This window comes from Salvia splendens, chromosome 10 (genome assembly GCF_004379255.2).
Source record: "Salvia splendens isolate huo1 chromosome 10, SspV2, whole genome shotgun sequence".
Lineage (NCBI taxonomy): Eukaryota > Viridiplantae > Streptophyta > Magnoliopsida > Lamiales > Lamiaceae > Salvia > Salvia splendens.
The window spans coordinates 13,814,315-13,840,455 of NC_056041.1; the positions used below are offsets into that span (position 1 = coordinate 13,814,315).

The 26,141-nt window shown below is 38.2% G+C and overlaps 4 protein-coding genes across 7 annotated transcripts; 3 read left to right on the forward strand and 1 right to left on the reverse strand.

Moving 5' to 3' along the window:
- The first annotated feature begins 818 nt into the window (after window positions 1-818).
- Window positions 819-4,704, forward strand: LOC121750232 (endoglucanase 24-like). The gene is made up of 4 exons (XM_042144726.1): window positions 819-1,311; window positions 3,137-3,436; window positions 3,548-3,709; window positions 3,824-4,704. Exons 1-4 carry the CDS (start codon window positions 907-909, stop codon window positions 4,433-4,435), a joined length of 1,479 nt encoding a protein of 492 aa, XP_042000660.1. The 5' UTR covers window positions 819-906; the 3' UTR covers window positions 4,436-4,704.
- A 5,948-nt stretch (window positions 4,705-10,652) lies between these two features.
- On the forward strand, window positions 10,653-12,197 carry LOC121751214. Its single transcript, XM_042145931.1, has 2 exons — window positions 10,653-10,807; window positions 11,126-12,197. Exon 2 carries the CDS (start codon window positions 11,177-11,179, stop codon window positions 11,987-11,989), a length of 813 nt encoding a protein of 270 aa, XP_042001865.1. The 5' UTR covers window positions 10,653-10,807; window positions 11,126-11,176; the 3' UTR covers window positions 11,990-12,197.
- Window positions 12,198-13,181: 984 nt separating this feature from the next.
- On the forward strand, window positions 13,182-15,755 carry LOC121751353 (fructose-bisphosphate aldolase 1, chloroplastic-like). Its single transcript, XM_042146076.1, has 6 exons — window positions 13,182-13,414; window positions 13,500-13,769; window positions 14,231-14,340; window positions 14,414-14,504; window positions 14,821-15,090; window positions 15,216-15,755. The coding sequence occupies exons 1-6, from the start codon at window positions 13,250-13,252 to the stop codon at window positions 15,492-15,494; spliced, it is 1,185 nt and encodes a 394-aa protein (XP_042002010.1). The 5' UTR covers window positions 13,182-13,249; the 3' UTR covers window positions 15,495-15,755.
- Window positions 15,756-15,807: 52 nt separating this feature from the next.
- On the reverse strand, window positions 15,808-18,858 carry LOC121751354 (B-box zinc finger protein 19-like). Of its 4 annotated transcripts, none has more exons than XM_042146080.1 (6): window positions 18,436-18,858; window positions 17,671-17,767; window positions 17,475-17,590; window positions 17,131-17,379; window positions 16,932-17,023; window positions 15,808-16,215 (listed from the first exon to the last, which is right to left on the reverse strand). In XM_042146080.1, the coding sequence occupies exons 1-5, from the start codon at window positions 18,526-18,528 to the stop codon at window positions 16,937-16,939; spliced, it is 642 nt and encodes a 213-aa protein (XP_042002014.1). In that variant the 5' UTR covers window positions 18,529-18,858; the 3' UTR covers window positions 15,808-16,215; window positions 16,932-16,936. The 4 variants fall into 4 exon arrangements, with proteins under 4 accessions (XP_042002014.1, XP_042002013.1, XP_042002012.1 ...); XM_042146079.1 differs by having other exon boundaries at window positions 15,808-16,230; XM_042146078.1 differs by having other exon boundaries at window positions 15,808-16,660.
- Window positions 18,859-26,141: the final 7,283 nt, after the last annotated feature.

Genomic DNA, 26,141 nt, shown 5'->3' on the forward strand with positions numbered 1-26,141 from the left:
GTGGATTTATCCCTAGGCTGTTTTCCAGACCTGTGGGATGGATTGGCTTCCTCCTGGTTCTCACGGGCAGGAATACGGGCACTCTGCGATCTGGTATGCATTTTTTGGGTGGAAAAAATGGATCAAAAATTCGCTTTATCACAAATTTTGTTCTCTGTTTCCCACAGACGGCGCCAGTGATGAATCCGCGAATTATTGATGTTAATAAATGCTGGTAGAGAATGAAGATTATGACACAATGAATTTACGTGGTTCGATTTACTGAGGTAAATCTACGTCCACGGGGAGAAATGAGGGCAGGTTTGTATTGCTTGATCTGCGAAAATACAGCTTACAACACAGACTTGCTATATGCTATTTTATCTCTAGAGAGCTTAACCCTTTTCTATCTGATCTAAGTTCTATTTATACATTGAACTAGGATCGTGGTTTGCAGCCCCACTAACAAGATCGTGGGTGAGCAATAACTGCTCAATAACTGCTTCATACCACTAAATAGATCGTGGGTATAGTGGAGGTCGTGGAGGCCTTTCATGAGTCCACTAACTCCTAGTTCGGTCGAATGCTGAGACCGAACTGCTGGACTTTACCGATCAACTCTTGCCGATCTGAGAGGAGAGCTTGACTGGTCGGCTTTTACCGAGCTGTAGGCTGAGTCCGAACTCTTTGGTCGTGCCGAACTCTTTGGTCGTGCCGAACAGATACTCTTTCTTGGGCTCTGGGCTGATGGGCCGTCACTGTTATTGGGCTTGCCATTAGGGTTTAGTTCGTACCCCATCAGTATATAACCAACACACTCCACGTTCCTCACTTCTCACTCCATCGCCACTTAGTAGAGGAGGTTTACATACCTCTCTCTCTTTCTCTCTCTAAAAACAGCAAAAATTGGTGAAAAAATCCCCAAACATGAAACAGCGCTATGCAATTCTCCTACTTCTCCTCTCACAATTCCCATTCTTCGCGGCCAGCTACCACGACTACGCCGACGCATTGTCCAAATCGATTCTCTTCTTCGAGGGGCAGCGCTCCGGCTACCTTCCGCCGGACCAGCGCCTGACCTGGCGAGATCACTCAGGTCTCGGCGACGGCTGGACCGTCGGCGCCGATCTCACCGGCGGATACTACGACGCCGGCGACAACGTCAAGTTCAATTTCCCCATGGCTTTCACCACCACAATGCTCGCCTGGAGCGTAATCGAGTTCGGCGACCGAATGCCGCCGCCGGAGCTCCGCAACGCCCTGGTTGCGATCAGGTGGTCCACCGATTATTTGTTGAGGACGGTTGCGCAGCCTAACCGAATTTTTGTGCAGGTAACAAATTGATTATACTGTGTCGATTATAATAATTCCGATTTTTTCATTTTTGCACATTACATTTGGAATTGAAATAGGAATTTGTGTTCATATAGCTGAAATGAAATCATGACTATGAGCTATAAATCGACAAATTAAGTCATTGGCATTAAATTCGGAATTGCTATAAATGAAATCATAATTCATGATTAAAAGCTACAATTCGACATATAAGCATGATTTCCTTTTTCTGTTTCCATGCATAACTGAAAAAGGAATGAATAAACATCAATATTATAGGATTAATTTGGTAGTTTATAGCCTGAACTTTCAATAATTTTTTTCATAGCATTAACTGTGATACAGTTTGTTTCATAGCGCCAACAACAATATAGAGCTTGTAGCCAATTTTTGGTCGTTTTATATCAAGATTCCTTAAATTGATGTGTGACTTTTGTTGATTTTGACGCAATACTATATAGTAATTCCAGTTTTGATTGTGACTAATACGTCAAAATATTTACAATTGCAAAGTATATTCATCAAATGAACAAATCTTATCATAAAATGACTAAAAATTAGATTCATACTTAGACATTGTTATTGGTTAAGTTTGAAGTTAAAACTAGAAGTCAATTTGGAGTGGATGGAAATTTAATTTGAAAGCAGTTGGATGTATTGATAGATAAAGTAATAAAAGCTGACCGAGCTGCCCGGGGCCATATGAGGTCAGGTAGGGTGAAGGGAAGATATATGTGGCTGTGAGAGAAAACTGAGATTTGATTTAATAAAGCAAAGAATAAAGTGTTTTGATTTTATATTTACGTAATAAATTTAATAAATATATATATTAAAGACATTTTAAATATTTAATAACTTCAAAATATTTTAGATTGATAGTTTTCATATTCCAAATCCTAAATTACTAGTACTTAATCTATTTCGTTTCCTGAATTGAATAACTTAGTCTCTTTTCTAATTTAATGTCGTTTTTTCATCTATAGAATATTAATTACGATTCATATTATAAATTGAAATATACGTATATGTGTCTTGTAATATTAATAAATTAATCATATAATTTAATTTACGACTTTGTTGGTCGAACATGCCCACTAACAAAACAAACATAAACTAGCATTCAATTCACCCCAACAATATGGTATGGATAACGGTGACATGCCTTATATTGCTATATATAGTTGAATGGTTTATTGCCTCTCATCACTTACTGGGCCCACTTGCAAAAATTGCTGGGTAAAAATATGGTGAATGCACCGAATATTGCATTAAAGTTGTAAAAAAACAAAAGAAGCTCTATTTTCCATAAGTATTACGCCATTTGAATTTAATATATGAAGGATAGTGGGTCATATTAGTTAGCCGAAAGCATATAATGTGAAAATCGTCGTATTTGAATTGTATAAATTTTTTAGTTAGTTATTAATTTAGAATTTACCACTCACTTTTCTTCACGTACATGTATTTATCATTGACTAAGTTCGAAATTGTTTTTTTGTTTGGGGAAAATTTTGATCTCCAAACAACTTGACTATAATGTCAATGTGTTCGTTGAGAAATAGATGATCTCGTATTGGTATTGCCACTTATAAGTAAATCTATTGGCCAACTTTACCAACTAGACTATCTTTTACCATCTTCAGAAGTTTTCTTGTGTCACCATCTTACATCAACTGCACAAACCAATTAGTACTTTCTTTTATTTCAATTCATTGAGATTGATACTACTTACAATTCATTGAGATTGATACTAATACTTCTTTTATTTCAATATTTTTCTTCTTCGTAAATTGTTAAACATTTCAATTTGAATCATGTTTAGGTTGGGGATCCGATTGCTGACCATAACTGTTGGGAGAGGCCAGAGGATATGGACACTCCTAGGACTGTGTACGTCGTGGAGGCTCCGAATCCCGCGTCGGACGTAGCCGGGGAGACGGCCGCAGCTCTAGCTGCCGCCTCCATGGCATTCCGAGCGTCCGACCCCGGATACGCTGAGACTCTGCTACGAACCTCCACCAGAGTTTTTAACTACGCAGATAGCTACCGTGGGGCTTATAGCGATAATGCTAACATTAGAGATGGGGTGTGCCCGTTCTACTGCGATTTTGATGGATATCAGGTACGCTTCCGCTTTGATTTGGTGAAACGAGCTTGGCTGCTCGTGCCAGAGTAGAGATCAGTGGACTTGATGTTGATCATCTCATTAGGCTGTTTGTAAATGATCGGACAGGATGAATTGCTATGGGGTGCAGCTTGGCTGGGAAGGGCATCAAATGATGATTCTTACCTCAATTACTTGCAAAACAATGGCAAAGCTCTAGGAGCTGATGAAAACATTAACGAATTCGGGTGGGACAACAAGCATGCCGGTCTAAACGTGCTCGTTTCCAAGGTAAAAGTTCTGTTTATGGTTTTCGTGAATCGAGTTAAATCATCGAGAAAATTATCATATATTTGTTGAAAAACTGTCAAGAATGTGATGAAATTCTACCCTGTTTTCATGCAGGAGGTTTTGGAGAACAGCAAGTACTCACTCCAGTCATACAGAGCCTCAGCAGACAGCTTCATGTGCACTCTCGTCCCAGAAGCGACCTCCTTCCACATAGAGTTCACCCCCGGAGGCCTCATCTACCGCCCGGGTGGAAGCAATCTACAGCACGCGGCCACCATCTCCTTCCTCTCGCTCGTGTACGCAGACTACTTGGAGCGATCATCGCAAACTGTCAACTGCGGTGAAGTCAGCATTAGCCCCTCAATGCTGAGGCAGGTAGCACAGAGGCAGGTTAACTACATCTTAGGCGAAAATCCAACAGGGATGTCGTATATGGTCGGGTATAGCAGCTCGTACCCTAAGAAGATCCACCACCGCGGATCCTCTATCCCCTCCAAGAAGGACCACCCACAGGTGGTCGGATGCAAGGATGGTTCGGTCTTTTTCAACTCATCCGATCCTAACCCTAACACGTTGGTCGGGGCCGTGGTGGGGGGGCCGGGTGAGGATGATGTGTATGACGATGATAGGGTCGACTTTAAGAAGTCCGAGCCAACGACATATATCAATGCTCCATTTGTTGGTGTTCTTGCATACTTTGCTGCCAACCCTAATATTGGTAGTTAGGGTGATGAGATTTGGAGGACAATTGTATATACATTTTTAGAAAGTGTTTGTTGGATTGAGATAGCGAAAACTGTGAAAAAGTCTCTCATCTTGCTAGAAATTGCAAGAAGGAAGAAGGCTAAAAGGTTATAGGATTGTGATGGCTGCAAGATAAGTCATTGTGTCAGTTTTCAACTTTTATTTTGTGTCAAATGTAATACTACTCCTTAATTAGGGGTATGTTTTAGAGATATGGTTTTATCTTTGCAATGATATTTGTATTGTTTCCATCTCTCTTTTGTTCAAAGGCTCATTCGTGTTTTGATTTTTATGTATCGCTTCATTTGCATGTGGATATGGATTATGAATTATAAGGAAAATTGATCCTTCAGTTAAGATGATGAGAAATTAAACTACTATCTGACCCCATTGAAGGAGTAATCCAAATATTAAATTTACATTTAATTATTTTCTCTTTTAACTGAACAAATTGCAGCAGTCATTAGTCATGAAGGACAATTATCATACAAGCATTATTATCTAACAGGTCTTTATAGCATTCATTTTTTTTTTTCTGAGCGAGTGTTCTTCATCTGTCGTTAGTTACTCCCTATGTCCACGATTAAATGACACAAGTTCAACTTGCTCGGGTTTAAAAAATGTAAGTAATAAGTAGGTATAAAAAGTTGGGTGGATTATAAATCTTGGGAGTACTTTCATAGTATTGTATTTAATTTTTAATAAAATGGGAGTAAGACAAATTAATATATTATGAAATCTATTAATAAAAATAATAAAAAGTAGATGAAACACTTAATTATGAACAAACAAAAAAGGAAACTGTAAGACATTTAATCATGGAGGAATAAACATATTGCATATGCTTTTAATAAAAATACCATTTTACTTAAAAAAAAATGCTCCAATTCCATATCATGGAGTCATAATCAACATCGATGTGCTCACTAATTCCTTCTCAACATCGTATTTAATAATCCCATTTAATATGTATATTTTTAATTGATAAATGTGGCACTAAAGTGCTAATATCCCGTGACCACTTTTCATTATAGTTAGTATAGTACTAATGAAATAGTAATTGATAGGGACAAAATTTGGTTGGTGGGTTGGCCACTGATATTACCATATCACCTACCCGGATCCGAATACGCCAAATCGGTTCAATACATATATGGGGACATGACCGACCCTACCCGTCTTTATTCCTTTAGCGGGTCATACCACACTAACCCATCACAAATTCATTCTTAATTACTCTTTCTCTCCAATTTAAGGATAGAAGACGTGCACGTGGAATTCTCTTTTTGAAAATTTAAATAGTTTAATTAGTGCAGAATATTTTTAAAATGTTTGGTCAAGTGAGTTCAAATACTTGACGTCAGGGATAGAACCAGAAATATTAAGAAGCCGGTGCTGAAATTTATTATAATAATAATAATAATAATAATAATTCTTTTTTTATAAATAATGTCTTTACAATTTTTATGAGACGCTAGATAATGAACAAAAATGTCAATAAATCTCGATTTAGAAATTAATTTCTACAAATTATAAATCACTACATTTCTTTCTATTCCCAAGAATATAATTAATGAAAAAAATCACAAATCACTATCGTAGTTATTGCAATCCTAAAATAAATAAATAAATAAATAAATAAATAAATATTCAGCCTTGATTTATTATACCTAAATAATTGATTATTTAATTAAAGGGGAAAGCAGCATTTATATAGTTATATTTAATAAAATTTGGATTGTTAAATAGTAAAATGGAGTAGCTTTTTATTCATTATAATGATTATAATAACTAGAAGTAAGTAATTATACAAGAGGAATGAATAGAAAAAATACTCCATCCATTTCCGATTAATTGTCATTCTTTTCCATTTCGGTCAGTTGCTCAATAATTGTCACACTTCATTTTTATCATAAACGGCAAGCAGGTCTCACATTCCACTAACTCACTTCCCTCACATTTTATTTTAAAACCAATATAAAAAAGTGGATCCCACATTCTGCTAATATTTTTCAACTAACTTTTCTTTACATTTCTTATAACCCGTGTCCGATCAAAGAGTGACAATTAATCGGGGACGGAGGGAGTAGGAAAATGTGTTGGATAGCTGTCGCGATTTGACCTCTTCTAGGCTATACCTTGGCTTTTTTTTTTGTAGGTTTTCACATTTCCCACTAAAACCTCTCCATTTTCGCTTCTTCATCGCTTATTTCAATTTCAATTATCACACAGACACACGCACACTTCACGGGCAACCATGGTGGGATACTGGTCCGACGCCGGCCAAGCCCCCGCTGAAGCGGCGGCTTGACCTATGCTAGGTCCGTCCCTGCTTGACGTCCACTATATAAAATCAAATGTGAGCAGAATCATACTGTTCAATAATATACTAATGTTTGAGGAGAATCTAAATCTTTCGTTGCACAATCAAAGGAATTCAGTCGTGATTGGAAAGGAATCAATTCGATGTGTCACTCGTAGGCAACATATATCTCGAGCAAATAAATAATAATCGTGCACTTAAACATCTAGTGAAATTAATAAAGGGGATGTTTATCTATAATATCTAATTCTCTTATAGTTATTGGAAAAGGTGTATTAGTTCAAATCGAATCTTAGAGTACTGAGAAGTCAAAAGATAAGTTGGATTTTCAATATTGCACAAGCTTCATTTATATTTTATCCTCCCAACACTCGCCTATTAGATTCGTTTGCAAAACACTTCTATTTATCGATATAGAGATTGGGCTTGTGAGTCTTGGACTCTAGGGCTATCCTATCATGGGCTTTGAGGGCATCCACTATAAGGCGGACAATTCCAATAGTTCTGCCCCTTTTTTGTTTACAGCCCCAGTTTATTTATTCGCGCCCACAAAAAAAAGTGTCCACAGCTATAAGGTGGACACTTCCAATAGCCCAAAATTTTTAGCCACTTTTCATTTTATTTGTTTTCGTTTATTTTAAATCAATTAAAATTAAAATTATCGGAATGTAAATAATTAGAAAACGAGGTAATTGGGACCGAATATTCGTTGTATTGAAAACGGTAAAATTATACAACGGACATTTAAAAACAATACAAATAAAAATGCCGCCACCGTCTACTTGGTGGCGGAGTCGGATTCCTCCCCCTCTTCTCCGCCGCCTCCCCCGCTGCCACCGGCCGCCCCTGTCAAATCCTCATCAGACAAGCCTAGTCGGCGCAGGATCCGACTTATGAGTTTCCAGTATATACCCTTGATGACCGGGTCGGTTGCGGTCTCGTAAAAACGACAGTTTTCCTGTAGTTGTTTCATCAACTGCACATCTAGGTTCTCCCTCAAGACCTCGTGGGACCAGGGGCCATGGGTTGCGGTATAGGGGCGGGCTGCGGGATGCGCAATCCAGACTCGGCCGACGATATGCGGGAGGAACTTTCAGCCACACTAGCGCTTCAGATAGAGGCATGTTGTCCCAGAGGGCGTGGGCGCCTAGAGTGTGTAGCGGAGGGCTCTTCGGTTTGCTCGTCGTTGAGGTCGAATGATTGCGAGCCGCTGCCGCTGCTGTAGTCCCCGACTATGTTGTGTCTAGTACGCTTCGCCCCAGGAGCTCTTGCCCGCTCTTGCACACAGATGGCCTTGAATTTCGGACAGTGCTCAAGAACAAGATACTCCTCCCACATGGTGAACTTCGGCCAGCCTTCCGTGTTGAATTAGGTCATAGACAACGCCTTCACGTCGGCTTCGCTTCGGCCACTCTCAGCACTGAGCAGGTTGTTCTCGAATATGCCCGCGAACCTCTTGGTGGCATGCAGAATCCTAGACCACTTTTTGTGGAGCTGCTCCCCGTCACGCGGTTTGGCGCCTCGAGTTTTGAACTCGTTGTATGCCAATAGGACGCGCTTCCAAAAGCTCCCCTCGGTCTGATCGGTGCCCACTATGGGGTCCGATGTGAAGGCATCCCACGCCCGCGCCACAGCAATGGACTCCGCTTTGGTGTAGTGCGTGGCCCGTCCACCACCGGTTGCCAGGCCGCTACCTTGCTGCCGCCGTCGCTGCCCTAACCGCCACCGCCGCTACCGACGCCGCAACCCGCGGCTGCCGCTTCTTCCGCCGCCCCCGCCGACTCTCGTCGAAACGGGCGTATCCACGCGTGCTGCCGGCGTATCTGGTACACCTGGACTGAGCAGACCAATCATCGTCTCCAGTGCGTCTCGATCTGCATCGGTGAAAGGAGATTGACTGGAATGGAAAGGGGTCTCCGACCGCGGATGGTTAAGCGCGTCTAGGTTGGGTCTGTAATCCCCAAACGCCGAGCGGCTCAAATTCCTCTGAAAAGGTTGGGGCGTGGGTCTCGACCTCCACGGCTGAGATGGAGGAGGAGTTGGACTCGATCCCTATGCGCCATATCCCGATTCGTCAATGCCTGGTGATTCGTCGTCTCCACCGTGCATTTTTTAAGAGTGAAAGTGTAGAGAGTGAATTAATGGATAGTGTTTGAAAATGGTGTAAAATGGATGGTGGATGAGTGGTATTTATAATAAAATTTTTTAAAATAAAAAAAAATCGTGGCGGCCGGCGCGCCTATAAGCGCGGCGAGGCGGCGTTGGCGCGTCCTTGCACCCTCATAGCCGGAAGGCCTTCCCCCCAAAAATGCCGCCCGCCTCAGGGCGGACGCTCCATGCACTATAGATCGGCGGGCCGGCGGCGCGCCGCCCCTATAGTGGATGCCCTAGAGCTTTAATAGAACTAAATTCATTAATTTAAATATGAATTATATATCTAAGAAATATTATTTTTGGAATAAACTATACTAATAAAATATAAAAAAATTTACCATGTGATATTCAATACATGCTCCAAAATGTGTTAAAATTTGAACTTGACACATCATCACTATCATTACCGACTATTGTTGATGTCGAACTTACTATGTTTAACCGATTTTATAATACTCCATCCGTCCCATAAAAATATGTGCACTCTCTATTTTCGTCCGTCCCACAAAAATATGTGTATTCCATTTTTAGAAAGTTATATTAATTTAATAATATAAGTCTCACTATCCATTAACTCTACTTTAATTATCATTCTTCTCGTCTCTCTTACTTTACTATAGCATTCTCCTCGTTTATCTTACTTTACTAATTTTGTCTTAATTTCCATGATATCTCATTCGCCCATATTTTTATAGGATCGAGGGAGTATGATACTCTAGTTTAATAAAAATTGTTTGAATCAGTTAACTGACTAACTGGTCAGTTTTAATCAATCGGTTAGTAGACTAAAAAATTAACTATTCGGTTCGGCTATGGTTATATTTCGCAAAAAAAATAAAAATCAATTAATTGACTAAATGGTTCGGTTATTAACCGAATGAACAAATTAATTAATCGGTCCCAATAGAAACTAAAGCTAATTAGTCCTCATCCGCCCATATTTTTATGTGGACACTTGATGAAATGGAGTTGCGTGTAGCACAATATTTGTTTTATTTTTTTTTTCTAGATTAGCTGCTCATAATAAAATCGGTTATAGTCTAGTTGGTTAGGATACTCGGCTCTCACCCGAGATACCCGGGTCCAAGACCCGACAACGGAATTTCCTTTTAATTAAAAAATTATCAGAAATTAACCAATACGACGTCGTTGCAAACCACTCGGCAGTCGGCATTCATATTTTCGCGGGTCGAATATTTAGTCATAAACAACCCTAAGGTGAATTAATCATGTTTCTATTCTATTGAATAACTAAATAGTGTATTAATCATGTTAATTCTCTCTCGCGTGTATTCTGTCTGTCTGCCTCTCGCGGAACTGATTTAATTCGAAATAGAAACGCATGAGGATCATGCGTCTCTCCCTAAGACGCATGACGCTCATGCGTCGTCTATTATATTTTAAAAAAACAATAGACACATGAGAGAGGTGCGTCTATACCTAAGACGCATGACCCTCATGCGTCGTTAAAAAAAACGAAAAAAAAATAGAGACGCATGACCTTCATGCGTCTCTATCAAAGACGCGTGATCGTCATGCGTCTCATTAAAAAGAGACGCATGAGGGTCATGCGTCTCTCCCAAATCCGGAACAAAAAAAAACGCTAGAACAAACTAGGAATCTAAGTTCTATTTTAGAACAAAAATAGAAAAAACCCCATTGCGGGGTCTCTATGGGCATTTTTTTTCTATGCATGTCTAAATAGATGATCCTTATTAATCATGTTCGAGTTTAGTTGTTAGGCTGTGTGGATGGTGACTTAGACTCCTTTTCTAAAAATAGAATTCAGCATTTGAAGGCTGTGTGTAGACTGTAGATGGGGACTCTGTCTCCTTTTCTGAAAATATAATTTATGTATTTGAAATCAGGCTTCTTAGGTAAATTTGTAAATCTTTGTTGTTGATTTTTATGTGTGAATACTATTTATGGGCTGATAGGAGTAGTGAAGCCATAGCTGGTGGTATTTTTTGGTAAACTGATCTTGAATTAGGGCTTTTTGCCTGGTTCTATTCTAACCAAAATGGGATAGTTTTTACTCTGTTTACTAACATCTTAGTTGGTGAAGTTTTCTTTTGTTCAAATCAAGATTGAATTCATTGAGTTTCTTGTGTCCTGTGTATGCAAGCAAATATGTCATGACAGAAGGCACTAACTTAATTATGTATTCTGATTCATAGCCACTGTTGTTGGTGTAGATTGACGAAGGGTGTTAATATTCATTAAGTGTCATTTTGTTGCCTGGAGTAATGTTTTCGCCTGAAGATGTCGCTTGGGCGGACTCTTGCTTGAGCAAAGACCCCGACATGCTTGATTCTGGTTGGAATTCTCTTAGAGATGCATTGTTTCCAGCTCTTAATGCGCAACATGATCCTTCTGCATTCAAGAGTGAAGATTCTCCCCAAAGAGCCAATATGGATGTCGTTTTTGATGTGGAACCAGGTACTGTCATAGATAACCCAGAGGGGAATACTGTCAATGGTATTGGAGCTGTTAGTGAGGGCACTAGCAGCGGCCTCAGCAGTGAATTTCAGTCTCTTCTTTATGACTTAGATGAGATGCCAGTTCCAGGGCTGTCCAAACTGATGGAAATTCATTCTACTCAAGGTAGAAATTATCACAAATTAGAGACCACTCCTCTTAGTATTGCAGACACTAGTGATCTTGCAGAAGAAAGCGGTGATGGAATTTCAAAACCTGAGGATGTTGATGCTGATCCTTTTTGGTCAAAGCATAAGATTGAAGAAGTTTTTCTTCCTACATATGATGAGAACTTGAAAGACCTTGGACTGTCTGATCCAGAGGTGGAATTTGTTTTCCAAGAATCCAAATTGCAGCAGTCTACTGAAGACATTTTCGTGATATGGGATTTCGACAGTACAACTGAAGAGAATGATATTGTAAAACAACTGAATAAAGCCCTTGCTGGAAATCCAGCACCTCCTTTTCTTGATGATTCTGAATCATGGATAGGCTTGCAGGACGGGGCTGTCGACGACATCATTTCTGGAATTGCAGACCTCTCGTTGAGTCCAAGTTCGGACAAAGATGAATTGGCATGAAAAGTTGCTCAGCTGCATCTCTTAACACAGGCTTATTCTTTTGTTGTAGTTAGGAAGTAATTCATATATCTTTCTTGACATATTGATGTAGAATTTGGCCCTCCTTTAAAGGTGAACCATGTTTTTTGCCTAGACTTGATTGAGGCATTCGATCTGTGCAGACTGCAGTATTTATTCATTGGCAATAATAGGTTACTATTGATTGCTTGTTTCATCCATTTGCAATAGGTTATTGCTGTATAATCTGAGATTGGGTTTGGAGAAAACAAGGAAATTCAACCTGATTTTACTTAACAAATATCATGTCTTGTTTGTTGTATCGACCCATTTTCTTTAAAGAGCTGAAATCATTTCTAATGTTCATAGTTCAAGTGCAAGTAGATATGTGCTCGCTGAAATCATTTCTAATGTTTTTAGATCAAGTGCAAGTAGATATGTGCATAGAGCACCAATATGTCATTCACCATTTGTGAGCAGTATCCATGAGCACCCTTAATTTAGACTAAACTTCCACATCACATGCACGGTGAGCAACACAAGATTATATTACTATCAGGGTAATATGATGTTTGATAGATAAAATTAGTTTATAGTCTTAGATTATTTCGTAAATGAAACATATAAAATCATGGTTTATATGTACTTTCTAGATTCTCAACTTTTGCAAATTCCGACCTATAATATCCAAAAACAAGGACGAAATTTCCAAGTTTCAAATCATTATAATACCAAAATGCTTCTTAGCATATAAGCTTACACTAAACTCGCATTGTTACGCTATTCAATGCTTTTTTGTTTTCCAAATCATAGAATATCAAAAGTTGATGACTGGAGGCACGAGCTAATTCGACACGTGGCATGAAGTGGACGGTCGATACGGTGCTTCCTGTACACCAAATTGGCAAATTCCATGAATAAATATAGGCCATTTACCCTCGATTAATATTATCATATAATTGTTCCATTTTTGTGGACATTAAAATTTTAATTTCAAGTCTCCCACAATTCACATCAATCCTATTTTGGGAGGCGGATATAGTTCGACCCATTACCACCACTGCCTAGACCCGCCAGATAGGACAAAACCACCTCCCACGTGGCGGACTGTGATTGGCCCGGTCACGACAGCCTCATACAACTCATCTTTTCGACCACACTAGTCATGCACACTTATATAAACAAGCCTCCAAATTTTACAACAGCAGTGAGAGTGGAGAGATAAGATTTCCAAGCAGCCGAATCTTCACCAAGAAAGCAGCAATGGCCTCCGCTTCACTCCTCAAGTCATCCCCCGTCCTCGACAAGTCCGACTTCGTCAAAGGCCAGACCCTCCTCCGCCACCCCTCCGCCGCCGCCGTCGTCCGCTGCAGCCCTTCTCTCGTCTCCATCCGCGCCTCCTACGCCGATGAGCTCGTCAAGACCGCGGTATGAATATGCTATGTAGAGAGAGTTTTTTCATTAATTAATTTTATTGAGATAGTTGAGTGATAATATAATGTTGGATATGTAGAAAACAATCGCATCGCCGGGGCGTGGGATTCTTGCGATGGACGAATCGAACGCGACGTGCGGGAAGAGGCTGGCGTCGATCGGATTGGAGAACACGGAGGCCAACAGGCAGGCGTTCCGGACGCTGCTGGTGACCCCACCGGGGCTGGGCCAGTACATCTCCGGCGCCATCCTCTTCGAGGAGACCCTCTACCAATCCACCGTTGATGGCCGCAAGATCGTCGATGTTCTCATCGAGCAGGGCATCACCCCGGGCATTAAAGTTGACAAGGTTAATCCTTCCTTCTCTATTTTTGAAGTTATCTGAACTTAAAATGTAATGTTATTATATGTTTAGCTTTATCTAACTAGAAAGCGTTGTTTTTAAGTAAAAGGCCCCACAAGTGGCAATCGTTATTTATATTTAGAAATCGTGGAGATATAATGATACTAGGGATAATAGATAAATAAAATACAGTATGTCAAATGATTACATTATTAATTGAATATATACAAGAGATATAATAGACATCTCAGACTTTGAATTGGTATATAGATCATCTTCTATTATGTTATTCACCAAATAGTTATGGTTTCAATATGAAGTAGTACTAGTAATTATCATTGACTAAAGTTAATTTGATAAAAAAAAAAATCATTGACTAAAAAATTATACGATATTTTGAATATGAAGGGAGTAGGAGATTCCTATACATCAAAATTAATATAGTATATGAAATATTTATGCGACAGGGTTTGGTTCCCCTAGCTGGATCAAACGATGAGTCGTGGTGCCAAGGTCTTGATGGTCTTGCTTCCCGCACGGCTGCTTACTACCAACAGGGTGCTCGTTTCGCCAAATGGTATGCTATTTAATAAACGAGTCAAGCTTGAGCTCGTCTTCTCCTACTCATATAATGTTTTATGATGATTCAGGCGGACCGTCGTGAGCATTCCCAATGGCCCATCCGCCTTGGCCGTGAAGGAGGCTGCTTGGGGGCTGGCCCGTTACGCTGCCATTTCTCAGGTATAATAATCTTTTATGTTTATCGATTTGTCTTTTGAGTTATGTTAGGAAGTTTTAAGTTTCATGATTAAATAAGATGCATGACTTTGTTATGGACTAATTCTAAAAAGCAAATACCCCCTTAGGATAGACATGTTATGCACAGGTGATAAGGATTAATGGTGTCCTTGTTATGTGAGTTTGAACACTCACTCAAAGTACTATACAATACAATTCAAAACAAGGGAAGTGTCAATTTCAATTCAAAAAGGATGTGGGAGTATTGATTGAAAACGTTTTTTTTTTTTTGGTTTTGTGTTTGTGGTGTTGGTTATAGGACAATGGTTTGGTCCCAATTGTGGAACCAGAAATCTTGTTGGATGGTGAGCATGGCATTGACACGACTTTTGAGGTTGCCTCAAAGGTTTGGGCAGAGGTCTTTTTCTACTTGGCTCAGAACAATGTGTTGTTTGAGGGCATCCTCCTCAAGCCTAGCATGGTTACTCCTGGTGCCCAATGCAAGGACCGCGCCACCCCCGAGCAGGTCGCCGCCTACACCCTCAGGCTCCTCGGCCACCGGGTCCCCCCGGCCGTCCCCGGAATCATGGCAAGTACCCTTCATCTCCATTCCATATTGTAATCTCACATCAGATATTTTAGCACCACTCCGTTGTCGAAAGTTACTAGTGAAGCCCGCTGTCTTTCATCGACTAATAATGATATCATGTGCAGTTCTTGTCTGGTGGGCAATCCGAGGTGGAGGCCACCTTGAACTTGAATGCCATGAACCAGTCTCCGAACCCGTGGCACGTGTCGTTCTCCTATGCGAGAGCTCTCCAGAACACGTGCCTGAAGACATGGGCCGGGCGCCCTGAGAATGTTGCGGCCGCTCAGGAGGCGCTGCTCGTCCGTGCCAAGGCGAACTCCCTGGCCCAGCTCGGGAAGTACACTGCCGAGGGCGAGTCCGAGGAGGCCAAGAAAGAGCTGTTTGTAAAGGGCTACAGCTACTAAGAGCTCACATCGAAGCAGAGACAAAAACAAATATGTGGTGCTGGTTTTTGTTCTATTACGTTACATGGGCTTCTTGTTTTAACCACTTCATTTGAAAACCGAATGCTGCTGAGGACTAGTTAGTATCAATCATGATATAAATTTTTCCAGACACTGTGGTTTTGAGCATATTTATGGTTATTACATGTCTGAATACGGCATTAAGGTGTAAGCTTATTATTATTATTGGAGTTTGAATTGCTACCTACTTTCTTCTTTTAAGATTTGCCTCCTGTTTAGCACCACACACACACACAGTACTTGAACAATCATCTTCTGTAAGATTATACGATTTAATGTAAGAAAATCAAGCATACTAAAACGATGATATTGTTATCTGACCACAAAGCATTTCTGCAACCAAAACTAGAAACAAAAGAGTTGAAGCAACTTCATTTCAAGCTGCACGAAAAGCCATTGGAGCTTCGGATACAACAAGACTGCACAATACTCTACAGATGAATTCTGGATAATTTCATCTCTTGATGAAGCTTTATTGCTGACTTTTCCAAATTTCTTTCGTCTCTAATCATCCTCTATGAGCTTTCTTCAAGAGCTACTTTGGTTGGTAGAGACTGCATAATTCTAGGAGGAGCGAGGATTGTGGACAATAAAATCCTCGAATCTGACTGTTGACGGGCAGATGTTCCTTAGGCTGTCTCATTCCATTGCCTAAATATGCCTGCAAGCAGGATTACTGAACTGGAGATAGTTGCAAGAAAATGAAAAAGATCAGAAAAATTGACAGTAGCATTTCACTATGAAAATATGCTTGTCTGACAATACATGATGGCGTATTCAACCACTCATTATACTTACACTACAATACCTTAGTGGATCGACTGATCGAGGAATTCAAATAAGATAAAGCATTTTTGTTATAAGCTTATGCTGCTATGGATTTTACATCTTAATGGAATCATTCGCATAAATCAAACATTTCAGTGAGGTGAGATGAATAGATTTCTTCTTTAGTTTAGATTATTACAACAGCAAACTCCAGCTTCATTGCATCTCTCGACTGCAAAGTGCAGACGAGGGCACTTTATGCAAGAACACAAGCATTTTGGATACAGATGAAAACCCAAAACACAGTCAGTGCTGGAAGAAAGAAAAAAAGTAAAGTCCTGTCAAATTTCAAGAATTCATTCATCAGTAGAGTAATAAATAGAGGATTTTGTATAAAAAGACTCATTATATCAAGAAACTGCAGTTTCACATAATGAGATAGTAGATCATTGTAGTAACTTGCCATAGAATGAAAGGAACCCAAGGGATGCATTTGGACAGGCTTTCGTGGGGAGAAATTGAAAAGATCAAGATGTGCAAGAAAATGTATTGGAAAATCTATAATCCAAGTATTATGATAGATATCAGTTGGTCATGTAGGGAATATACCTTCATTACTTTTCAAGCTCCGTTTTCAAATATCCATCTGGAACGACACTTTCAGACTGATGATTGCTGTCGCCCAATCCGTCCCGACGTCCCTTGTAAGGAAACCGACACAATATTAAACTTTTTTAGAATAACTGAATGTCAAACATGGTGGATAATAGGTGTGATTCACCGGACTGTTGTCATAAAAAATGAATACCTGATGCGTTGGAGGTCGACCACGCATCCTTTGAGGTCTGGAATTGAGGTCGATAAACATATTCTCCATGTTCCCATCATTCTCAGTGTTGTTATCTGGAGTTGGATCAGCAGAAACACGATGATTTACAACATCCTCATTTCCTCCAAGAGTTGGCTTGTGAGAAGGTTCTCTCTTGGCTCCACCAAGATTCAGTCTATGTGATCCTGGCTCGTCCGAGCTCCCACTTCCAGGTTTGTCCCCTGGAAACTACAGAAACCAGGCAAATAAACGAAACAAAGGGTCAAGGCCGTGTCTGCTTGGTACAAAAGGGGAACCAATGCCCTTCGTTTACAACAACAAACCTCAACTCTCTGCCTCAGCAAAAGATATCTTCCATGGGTTCTTTTGCCACCAACGTGGACAATCATATCGCATTGCAGACAAAGGGAAGTTCCATCGACCTCACAGTAAAAGAAAGCTACATACAACGGTGTCCATGAAGTGGCTTTGCCTTTCTCAAGTATGAAGACAGAAGGGAAGGGATACAAAGCTGCATACCAGGCGCATTCTCACATATGTCACAACGCGGGACTTCACTAGGCTCGGCTAGCCCAACTCGTACGTGCCTACTAGCAAGCTTGTTACACATATGAACCTGCCAAAACACACAAGCAGAAGCCTATACATCTTCGGAAAACAACATTTTGAAATGACCATTGATCAAGATTTGAGTTAGACAGACTTCCCTTCAGCATTACCAAGATCAATCCCATCTTTACAAAACAATGAACACCATACCAATCTTCAAAGCAAAAAGTGCTTGTAAAAGCATTCATATTTACATGAGTAAATCCATCAATTAGCAGCATTTGATACTTAAACCAAAATTAAAATCTAATCTCAGGGGCTAATTACAGTGATCAAGCTGTAAATTTAAGCAAAAACTATACATTGAAGATAACCATTTTTTAAATAAATGAACACAGTGTTTTATGATTATAATAAAAAAATGTGGAGTATTTATTTTATGAAAAGAAAATGCGAATATGAGACTTCTCAATTGCGGCTTTGCAATTCCTTGCAAAAAATTACTGTAGTAAACAGAAAGGGAAAGCGAAAAATGAACCAAAGAAGAAAGCAAACATGAATTCCAACATCATAATTGTTGTCGTTGAGCACAGCAATCAGAATTGAAAAAAATTACCCAAATCCAAACAAAAATAGAAGCAATTTCCAACCAAAATCAGAAAGGGAAAAAAAATCCATTTAGAGTTGGATCCATCCACTCACACACATACACATCAAAGTCACATATATGAATACCTTATCATCACAAGCGCGGCAGAGCGACGCCTCATCCGCGGCGCAGAACAAAATCGCCGCCGCGCTCTCGCAGACGTCGCACAGAGTTCTCATTCTTTATCTCTGACCGATCAAAACTCGCATATACTAAAACCTACTTCAAATTCACATTCTGTACTTATCCATCCGAGCTAATGAATCGTATAAATTGGGAATTTTCGACTTCTCCAAAGCATATGATGTGCTTGTACACGAGCACGCAGTGGATCACACTTACTGCGTGAGAAGAACTGAAGCTAGGCGGTGGAAATTGCGCCGGCGGTTTCCGGTTTGTGAAAACGGATAGGCAGTCGGCGATCGGAAAAATTGGAATCGGAGATACAAAAGGGCAGAGAGATTGTTTGTGTTACGACCGGAAACAGTTTTTTTGCCGACCCGCTCGTGTACATATGTCTTATACTCGCTTGGATTACCTGACACGTGATGCTTTTGCTGGGGCTCGGCGGCTATACTGTAATGACTAGATTGCCCTCAGTGAATTTGAATTTTTAGGTCAATCTTAACTAATTATTCTAAGTATATTATCTTAAACAAATGTATTGATGATTAAAATATTGTTATATTCTAGTGGTAATTGATATGTTTTTTTATTATTAAATGAACATAAATATAAAAGTCGCATCATGGAGGATTCAAATACGAGATCTACTGCTTGGCTTAGCTAGGCTAATTTACACACATGATATGTCTCTTGGTATAATGGTAAGAAGTGACGGAGAGCTAATCGTACAACATTCCTAATTACTGATAAGATTCAACTTTACCGTTTCATGATAGTTCAATTAGTTCTTTTAAATACGAAATTTAGAAAAATGGAGTTTAGTAAACTAAGTGAAAATAAAATAAATTGAAAATGTGATGAGAGAATAAAATAAAAAATAGTAGTATTAAATATATTATTTTTTCATGAAAAAGAAATGATACAACGAACGGTCAAAAGAATGAATACTCCAAGTTAAGAAGTATAACTCAACCATTGCTAAGTGATAATAAATATTTATTTTCATTCGTTGTAGGATTACATATAATCGCAACTAATATAAAGTATTATAAATTGAAGAGAAATAAAAGAAATAGAACGGCGTTTATATTTAATTATATATGGTGGAAATAAAATTAATAATAGCCTATTTCCATCCAAAAATGATATATTTGGCACTATTTCATGTGTTATTATTTTCAATTTTGTCCCATTCACATTCATAATCCGTCAAATACACAATACATGTGTGATGTGTGTGCATTTACATGGTTCATAATCAGTAAAGCGTCAATTGGCTCGAAAAAATCCTAGTTTGGCCCCGCTCGAATTTGTTTGTGCACAAAAAAGGATTTTGACAAAAAATAAAGCCTCTGGCATTGAAGTATGAGTACTAGTATAATAAATGCAAAAATATTAAAACCAAATATATAAAATAAAAAGGCTTTAATTTTTGTATTTTATAATTATTTTGTGGATACACTTTTTGACGACAATATACTTGTTTTTTGGTAGTAAAGAAGCTCTTAAATTTTGCGATTTCTTATGATCGTTTGGTATTATAGAGTATATGTGTGATAATTGTGCATATATAAACATAAATGGACTTTTAATTATTTTATATTTAATTGATTTATGAATATTAATTCATTTAAAATGACTTGATATATTTTATATATTTACTTCTATAATAGTTAGGACAAGTATTATTTTTTCAAATTGAATATTTATAAACTTAGAGCGTACCTATACTCAAACCAAACATGAAATAATATGTGAATTTATCATAACTTTTTTAGATCAAATACATTTTAATCATATCCTTAAAATATAAAATAAGGGAAATTCAGTGAGAAAATTAGGACTACTATAATTAAGATATTATCCTTAAATACTTTTGAGGTTTTAAGTTTCCTTTGTGCGTGACATTTGACTTTGAGCCCCCACTCTGATACGTCAAGAGCAAAACAACAATGAGAAATAATATTGTCCCCTTGTTTTCTTATATAGATATAATTTGATTCCGCGACAAAAATGTTCAGCTTATTTATTTCTCATAATTGAAGAACCATTGGTTTCATTTTCAAAGGTCTTGCACTTTTAAAATTATATTAAAAAATCCCCAAAATAAAAAACCATAAAAAATGTTTTGCGCTCATTAAATTTTTATGTACTCCATAAATCCATATGTTTCATACTCCTCTATGGCCATGTTTGGTTGGCGGGAAAGTAAAGTTAGCAAGGAATATGATTCCTAGGAAAATGAATCTCTAGAATATGATTCCTAATAACTTTACTTTCCTGTGTTTGGAGAATACCAAGATTTTAAATTTTGTATTTCATTTAAACATCAAACTAAAGATAGACTTATTATTATTTTATTTATAAAAGAATAATAAATTTTTTTAATAAATTATTAATTACAAATGATGACAATTATATTATTATATATTTATTATTATGATGGATAGTTTAAATATGAATCATCCATCACAATATATAATAATACAAGTATAATTATAGTTACATGGAGTATTATAATCATAAATGATAATAATAATAATAATTATTATTACTATTATAATATTTAAGGATATTATAATTAAATAAATTTTATAATTTAGAATTTTACTACGATTTTATTAATTATTAATTTATAAAATAATAATTAGTATTTATTACAATATAATTTATATTATATAATTATATTTTAATTATTTAATAAGTTATTAATTATTATTATGATAATAAAAATTATATATAAATATTATAATACAAAGTTATAATTATGATCATTTTAATTATAGTTATTTATTATTCTGAAATTAAGTATGATTTGTAATTTAAAATTATTTTTAAAATATTGTAATAATAATAATAATAATAATAATAATAATAATTAATTAATTAATTATGTAAGAATCCTAAAACTGGGAAAAAGAATACCTAAAAAAAGTTAGGATTCAGAATCCTAGAAAGTTGTACTAACTTTCCTTGTTTTTGAGATTCTGATTACTTTCCCAGTTTGATTAAAAATCGAAACAAACACAGGAATTTAAAATTTAAGGAATCAGATTACTTTCCCAGACAGAATCCTGACAACCAAACATGGCCTATAAGTATACCCGTGGCTTATTTTTCAATGAATTTCCGTACTTATATAGTTGTACGTATACATGAATAATGGGAGTTCAATACCAAAATTATATTCTCCGTGATTTCAAAAAGTGTTTATTGCATACTTACAATAATAATAATAATAATAATACACATCCAACAAATTGATGGGGTTTGAAGCCTCTTGCACAGCGGGAGACTTGTACAAAACAAATAAATCAGACGTACGGTCTATTTGACAGATTATGGATTAATCTATTCACATGTTAACACAAAATTGCATGCTAGAACACAAATAATTCATGCTCAAAGAATATAAATCCTAAAGCATGATTTCTACGGTTTAGCGTTACCGATCTTGATTCTCCAAAGAATCGTCGATTGCTCGCGCCTTCTCCACGATGATCTTCAATACTAGACCACTGATCTTCTAACTGGTTCCCGAACTGTATTCCGAAATCAGTGTGGGCTGATCTTATCAGAACACTAGGACTCGAATAAAGAAGATCGAACTTTCTCACGGAGGAGAAAAACCAAGAAAAAATCATCCCTTACTCCTTTTCAGGAGTGGACGTTATTTTCAAAAAAATCTTAATTTTGTCTCGTTTATTCTCCTATTTAAATTAAGTTCATATTTGGGCCCAGTTAGGGGTCTATGGAGATTTGGATGTTGCCTCACCCAATTAGCTTTACTGATTAAATTGAACCCACAATTTAATATAAGCTTATTACTAGCAGCCACTACAAAATTGATAATGCACTGCCCATCCAAATCCGAAATTACAAGTAATCCGAGTTTCTATTTTATTTAAATATTTATTTCTCGCGCTTAAGATATAAATATCTATTAATTAATTAAAGTCTGCTATGGACTTAATTAATCAACATCTTATTAATTCTAAGAGTGGACTTAGTAAGAAACACTTATTTATTATTTATGGAATAATTAAATTCCAACTGGTCAGTTTCCAAATAATAAAAACCTTGTTCAAGCTCCTCTTGAGGACACTATCAAATGAGACTCACCTCGCGCACGATTCAACATATAGCAATCCTAGCACCGCTAGATATTAATCATCACTACCCAATATATCAGGATTATTGGGTTGCGAAAAACCCGCACCATTTGATAAGTCAAAGTAGTGCATAATCAATATCGTATGCTCAATGCTAACGTTTGTAGATTAAGAAATAATTATTTATCAAGACCTAGTATTTCAGTAGATAGCATAAAGACACGTCTTGTTGTTAGATCTATTCAGTGCTATATCACATCAACGTCATCTTATTTCAATAAGACTTAGAAATAATCGGACTGACATTGCAACATTGTGCGATAGATAACCAAAGTCTGTCTAGGTTGTGAAATTCTTCTTTTTCTTTTGCAAAACATTGCATAGAACCGACTGTAGTTACCTTAAAGTGGACGACGACCACAACCAGTCAACTAAGCAAAAGACTTAGGCTTTGTTTGTTTCTTATGCATTTAAATGTTTATAAAACATCTTATAAATGCACAAGCAAACACAATGTAATAATATACTGATTCTATTTGTGCAAACTGCTCGAATAATACTGAATCGGGTTAAAAGTGGATTGTAGAGTTTTTTTGTATACAAGCAAGATTCTATTCGCGCAAACTTACTCGAAATATGTTTTTCAGTATACCAAACCTAACACAAATAACCTAAATTTTACCAATTTCCATGATTATAACATGGATCAAAAGCAGGCAAAAGTAGATAATGATAATGCCGGTGCTGGAGAAAAACGCATGGACTTAAATCAGTTATCTTAAATTAATTTAAAATTGCAAGCACATTGAAAATTATAAAAAGGGCTAACTATATTAGAATGAGTATGAAAAAAGGAGTCTTAGTTTCTTCAATAAGACACAAAAAAAAAGAGAAACGATTATCATTTAAATAATAATTTTCATTGATTTAAGTTATTTCTATAACTTTTAAAATTCAAATATATAATTACAACTTTTAAAATTTTTTAATTATCCTATGATGCTCGAAATCAAATAATGACATAAAATCACATTATTTTGAATATGTTAATATATTTATTGAACACTCAAAATATAAATTGTACCAATGCTATTTTTTTATTATATTATATTAATTCGAATTTTAATTTTTTTTTTCAATTTTATGACAATTAAGAAAAACAAAATTTTAATTTTTTTAGATTGATTTAAAATTAAAACGAGATAAGGGGCCCACAAGCGAAGAATCGACTAGAAGGGAGTGGAGGGGGAGATTTAAAGACGTGTTTGGTCCACCAGGAAAAAAGCAAACTTCAAGAGTAAACAAAACTGTATAAAGACTGTAAAGATGAGGAGCCAAATTTGAGAGCCAAACTAGGCAATACTAAACTAGTAGCGTTTAATCCACAGCCACAAACATCAAAATCTAATTATGTGGAATGATAGCTACTTAAACTTCCCTTCCAATCTCACCCACTAATTTCATATCTGTCATATGTCCATTGTGCCCCTAATTTGATATTTCTCTGTTTCACTCTAATGATTATTATAGTAAAAAAATTTATTTTCAGTCTAATAAAAAAAGGGACTTCAACGATAACAAAAATTTTAATGTGAAATTAATAAAATATGAGATATGTAGAAAAAAAGTGATTGAAATATTATTAGTAGAAAATGAGGGTCACTTTATAAGAGGGAAAAGACTTATTAAAAATAGAAAGGAACTATTTTTATAGGACGAACTAAAATAAAAAAAAAATATTTTTAAAGAGCAGAGAAAGTAGTTCCTTAGTCAGAATTGAGAAATTTCTAATTTCTTAGGTAAGTCATAAGAGCACCCGCAACGCGTGCCGAAACCGTTCTGCGTGCCGTTCCGCCGGAACGGTTTCGCCGCGGAACGCGTTGCGGCGCTGCATTCCGCTCCCGTCTCGTTCCCATTCCGTGCCGGGTGCCGACGGCACGTAACGCGGCACGGAACAAGCCGCCACGCGCCTGGGCGACGTGGCCGATCCCCGTGCGTGCGTGCTTCCCACTCGCCGGCCCGCGAGTGGGACACGTCAGCAATGACGCAATAATTATTTTTTTTTATAAAAATCGAATTTTTAAAAAAAATTTTTTTTTTTTAAACGGTAACATTACCGTTTTTTTTAACTTTTTCTTAATTTTTTTAATTTTTATTTTTATTTTCTTATTCTATAAATACACCTAATTCATTCATTTTATACACAACTACACATCTATTCTTCCTACATCAACATCAATTTCTCTCCAATTTTCATATTCTATCTCTTCAAAAAATGTCCGGCGACGGCAATTACGGTGGTGGCGGCGCCGGAGGGTGGGATCTCAACGCGTTCGGCGATTGGGAGACCATGTACAACACACTTGGTGGTTCTGGGTCATCGACGCCGGGCACGCAGGGGTCGGCGACGCCGGGTGGGTACCAACCACCCACTTTCGATGTGGATGCCTACGCTCGAGGCTCCGGCTCGCGGCTTTCCCAGGGTTTGTCCCAGATTCGGGAGGATATCCCCGTTGAACCCACTCAGGGAGGAGGCCGAGGCGGTGGAAGCTACAGGGCTGCGTCTGAGGCACCCGAGGAGGATGAGGAGGAGGAGCCGGAGGATCTGGGCCGGCATCCCTACACCAACGAAGAAACAAAGGCGGTGTACACCGCCTGGCTCACCGTCTCATATGATCCCATCGTCGGCAACCAACAAGCCGCCAAGTGCTTCTGGGAAAAGGTCCGTGATGTCTACCACGAGACTAAGCCGAAAGGGGCCCGGAAGCGCAAATATACAATGCTTCGTGCTCACTTTGGCCGAGTCGATTTACAGGTCAAAAAATTCTGCGGGATCTACTCCACCGAAGCGGCGCACTACCAAAGCGGAGCTTCGGGCGCCGACATACTGAGGGCGGCTATGCGCGCCTTCCACCAGGACACCGGTGTACAGTTCAAATATGTTGATATTTGGCAGCTCGTCAAGGACGAGGAAAGGTGGGCCGGTGGTGTCCGCTCCAGCTCGGGATCAACCTCAAAGCGGACGAAGCACACGACGAGCGGCCAGTACTCGTCTGGTGACACCGATGCGCCCAGTGATCGTGGCACGCAGGAGGTTGGGGTTACGGCCGCCGAGTACGAGGGATCTAGCCGTGGGCGCCGTCGTCCGCAAGGGACGAAGGCGGCGAAAGCGGCTAGAGCGAGGAAGGGCCGAGGAGAATCAAGCCAGTCGGCCTCGGGATCGGGCTCACAAGGAGGCTCGAACACACTTATGGTGGCGTACATAACCGCCACAATGGCGGACACTTCCCGCTTCTCGTACGCCCAATACACGGCCTGGTGGAACGGAATTGTGCATATGGCAGGACTACTTGGTCTTCCCCCTCCCCCTAAACCTCGACCGCCTCCGGAGGATGATTCGCCGGCGGAGTAGTTTTTTTATTTTCCCACGTTTAAGTTGTAATTTTTTTTAATATTGTGTGTTTTTTAATGAAGTATGTTTGTTTTTTAATAAAGTATGTTTGTTTTTTAATAAAGTGTGTTTATTTAATTTAATTTAGTTGGAAATAAAAATA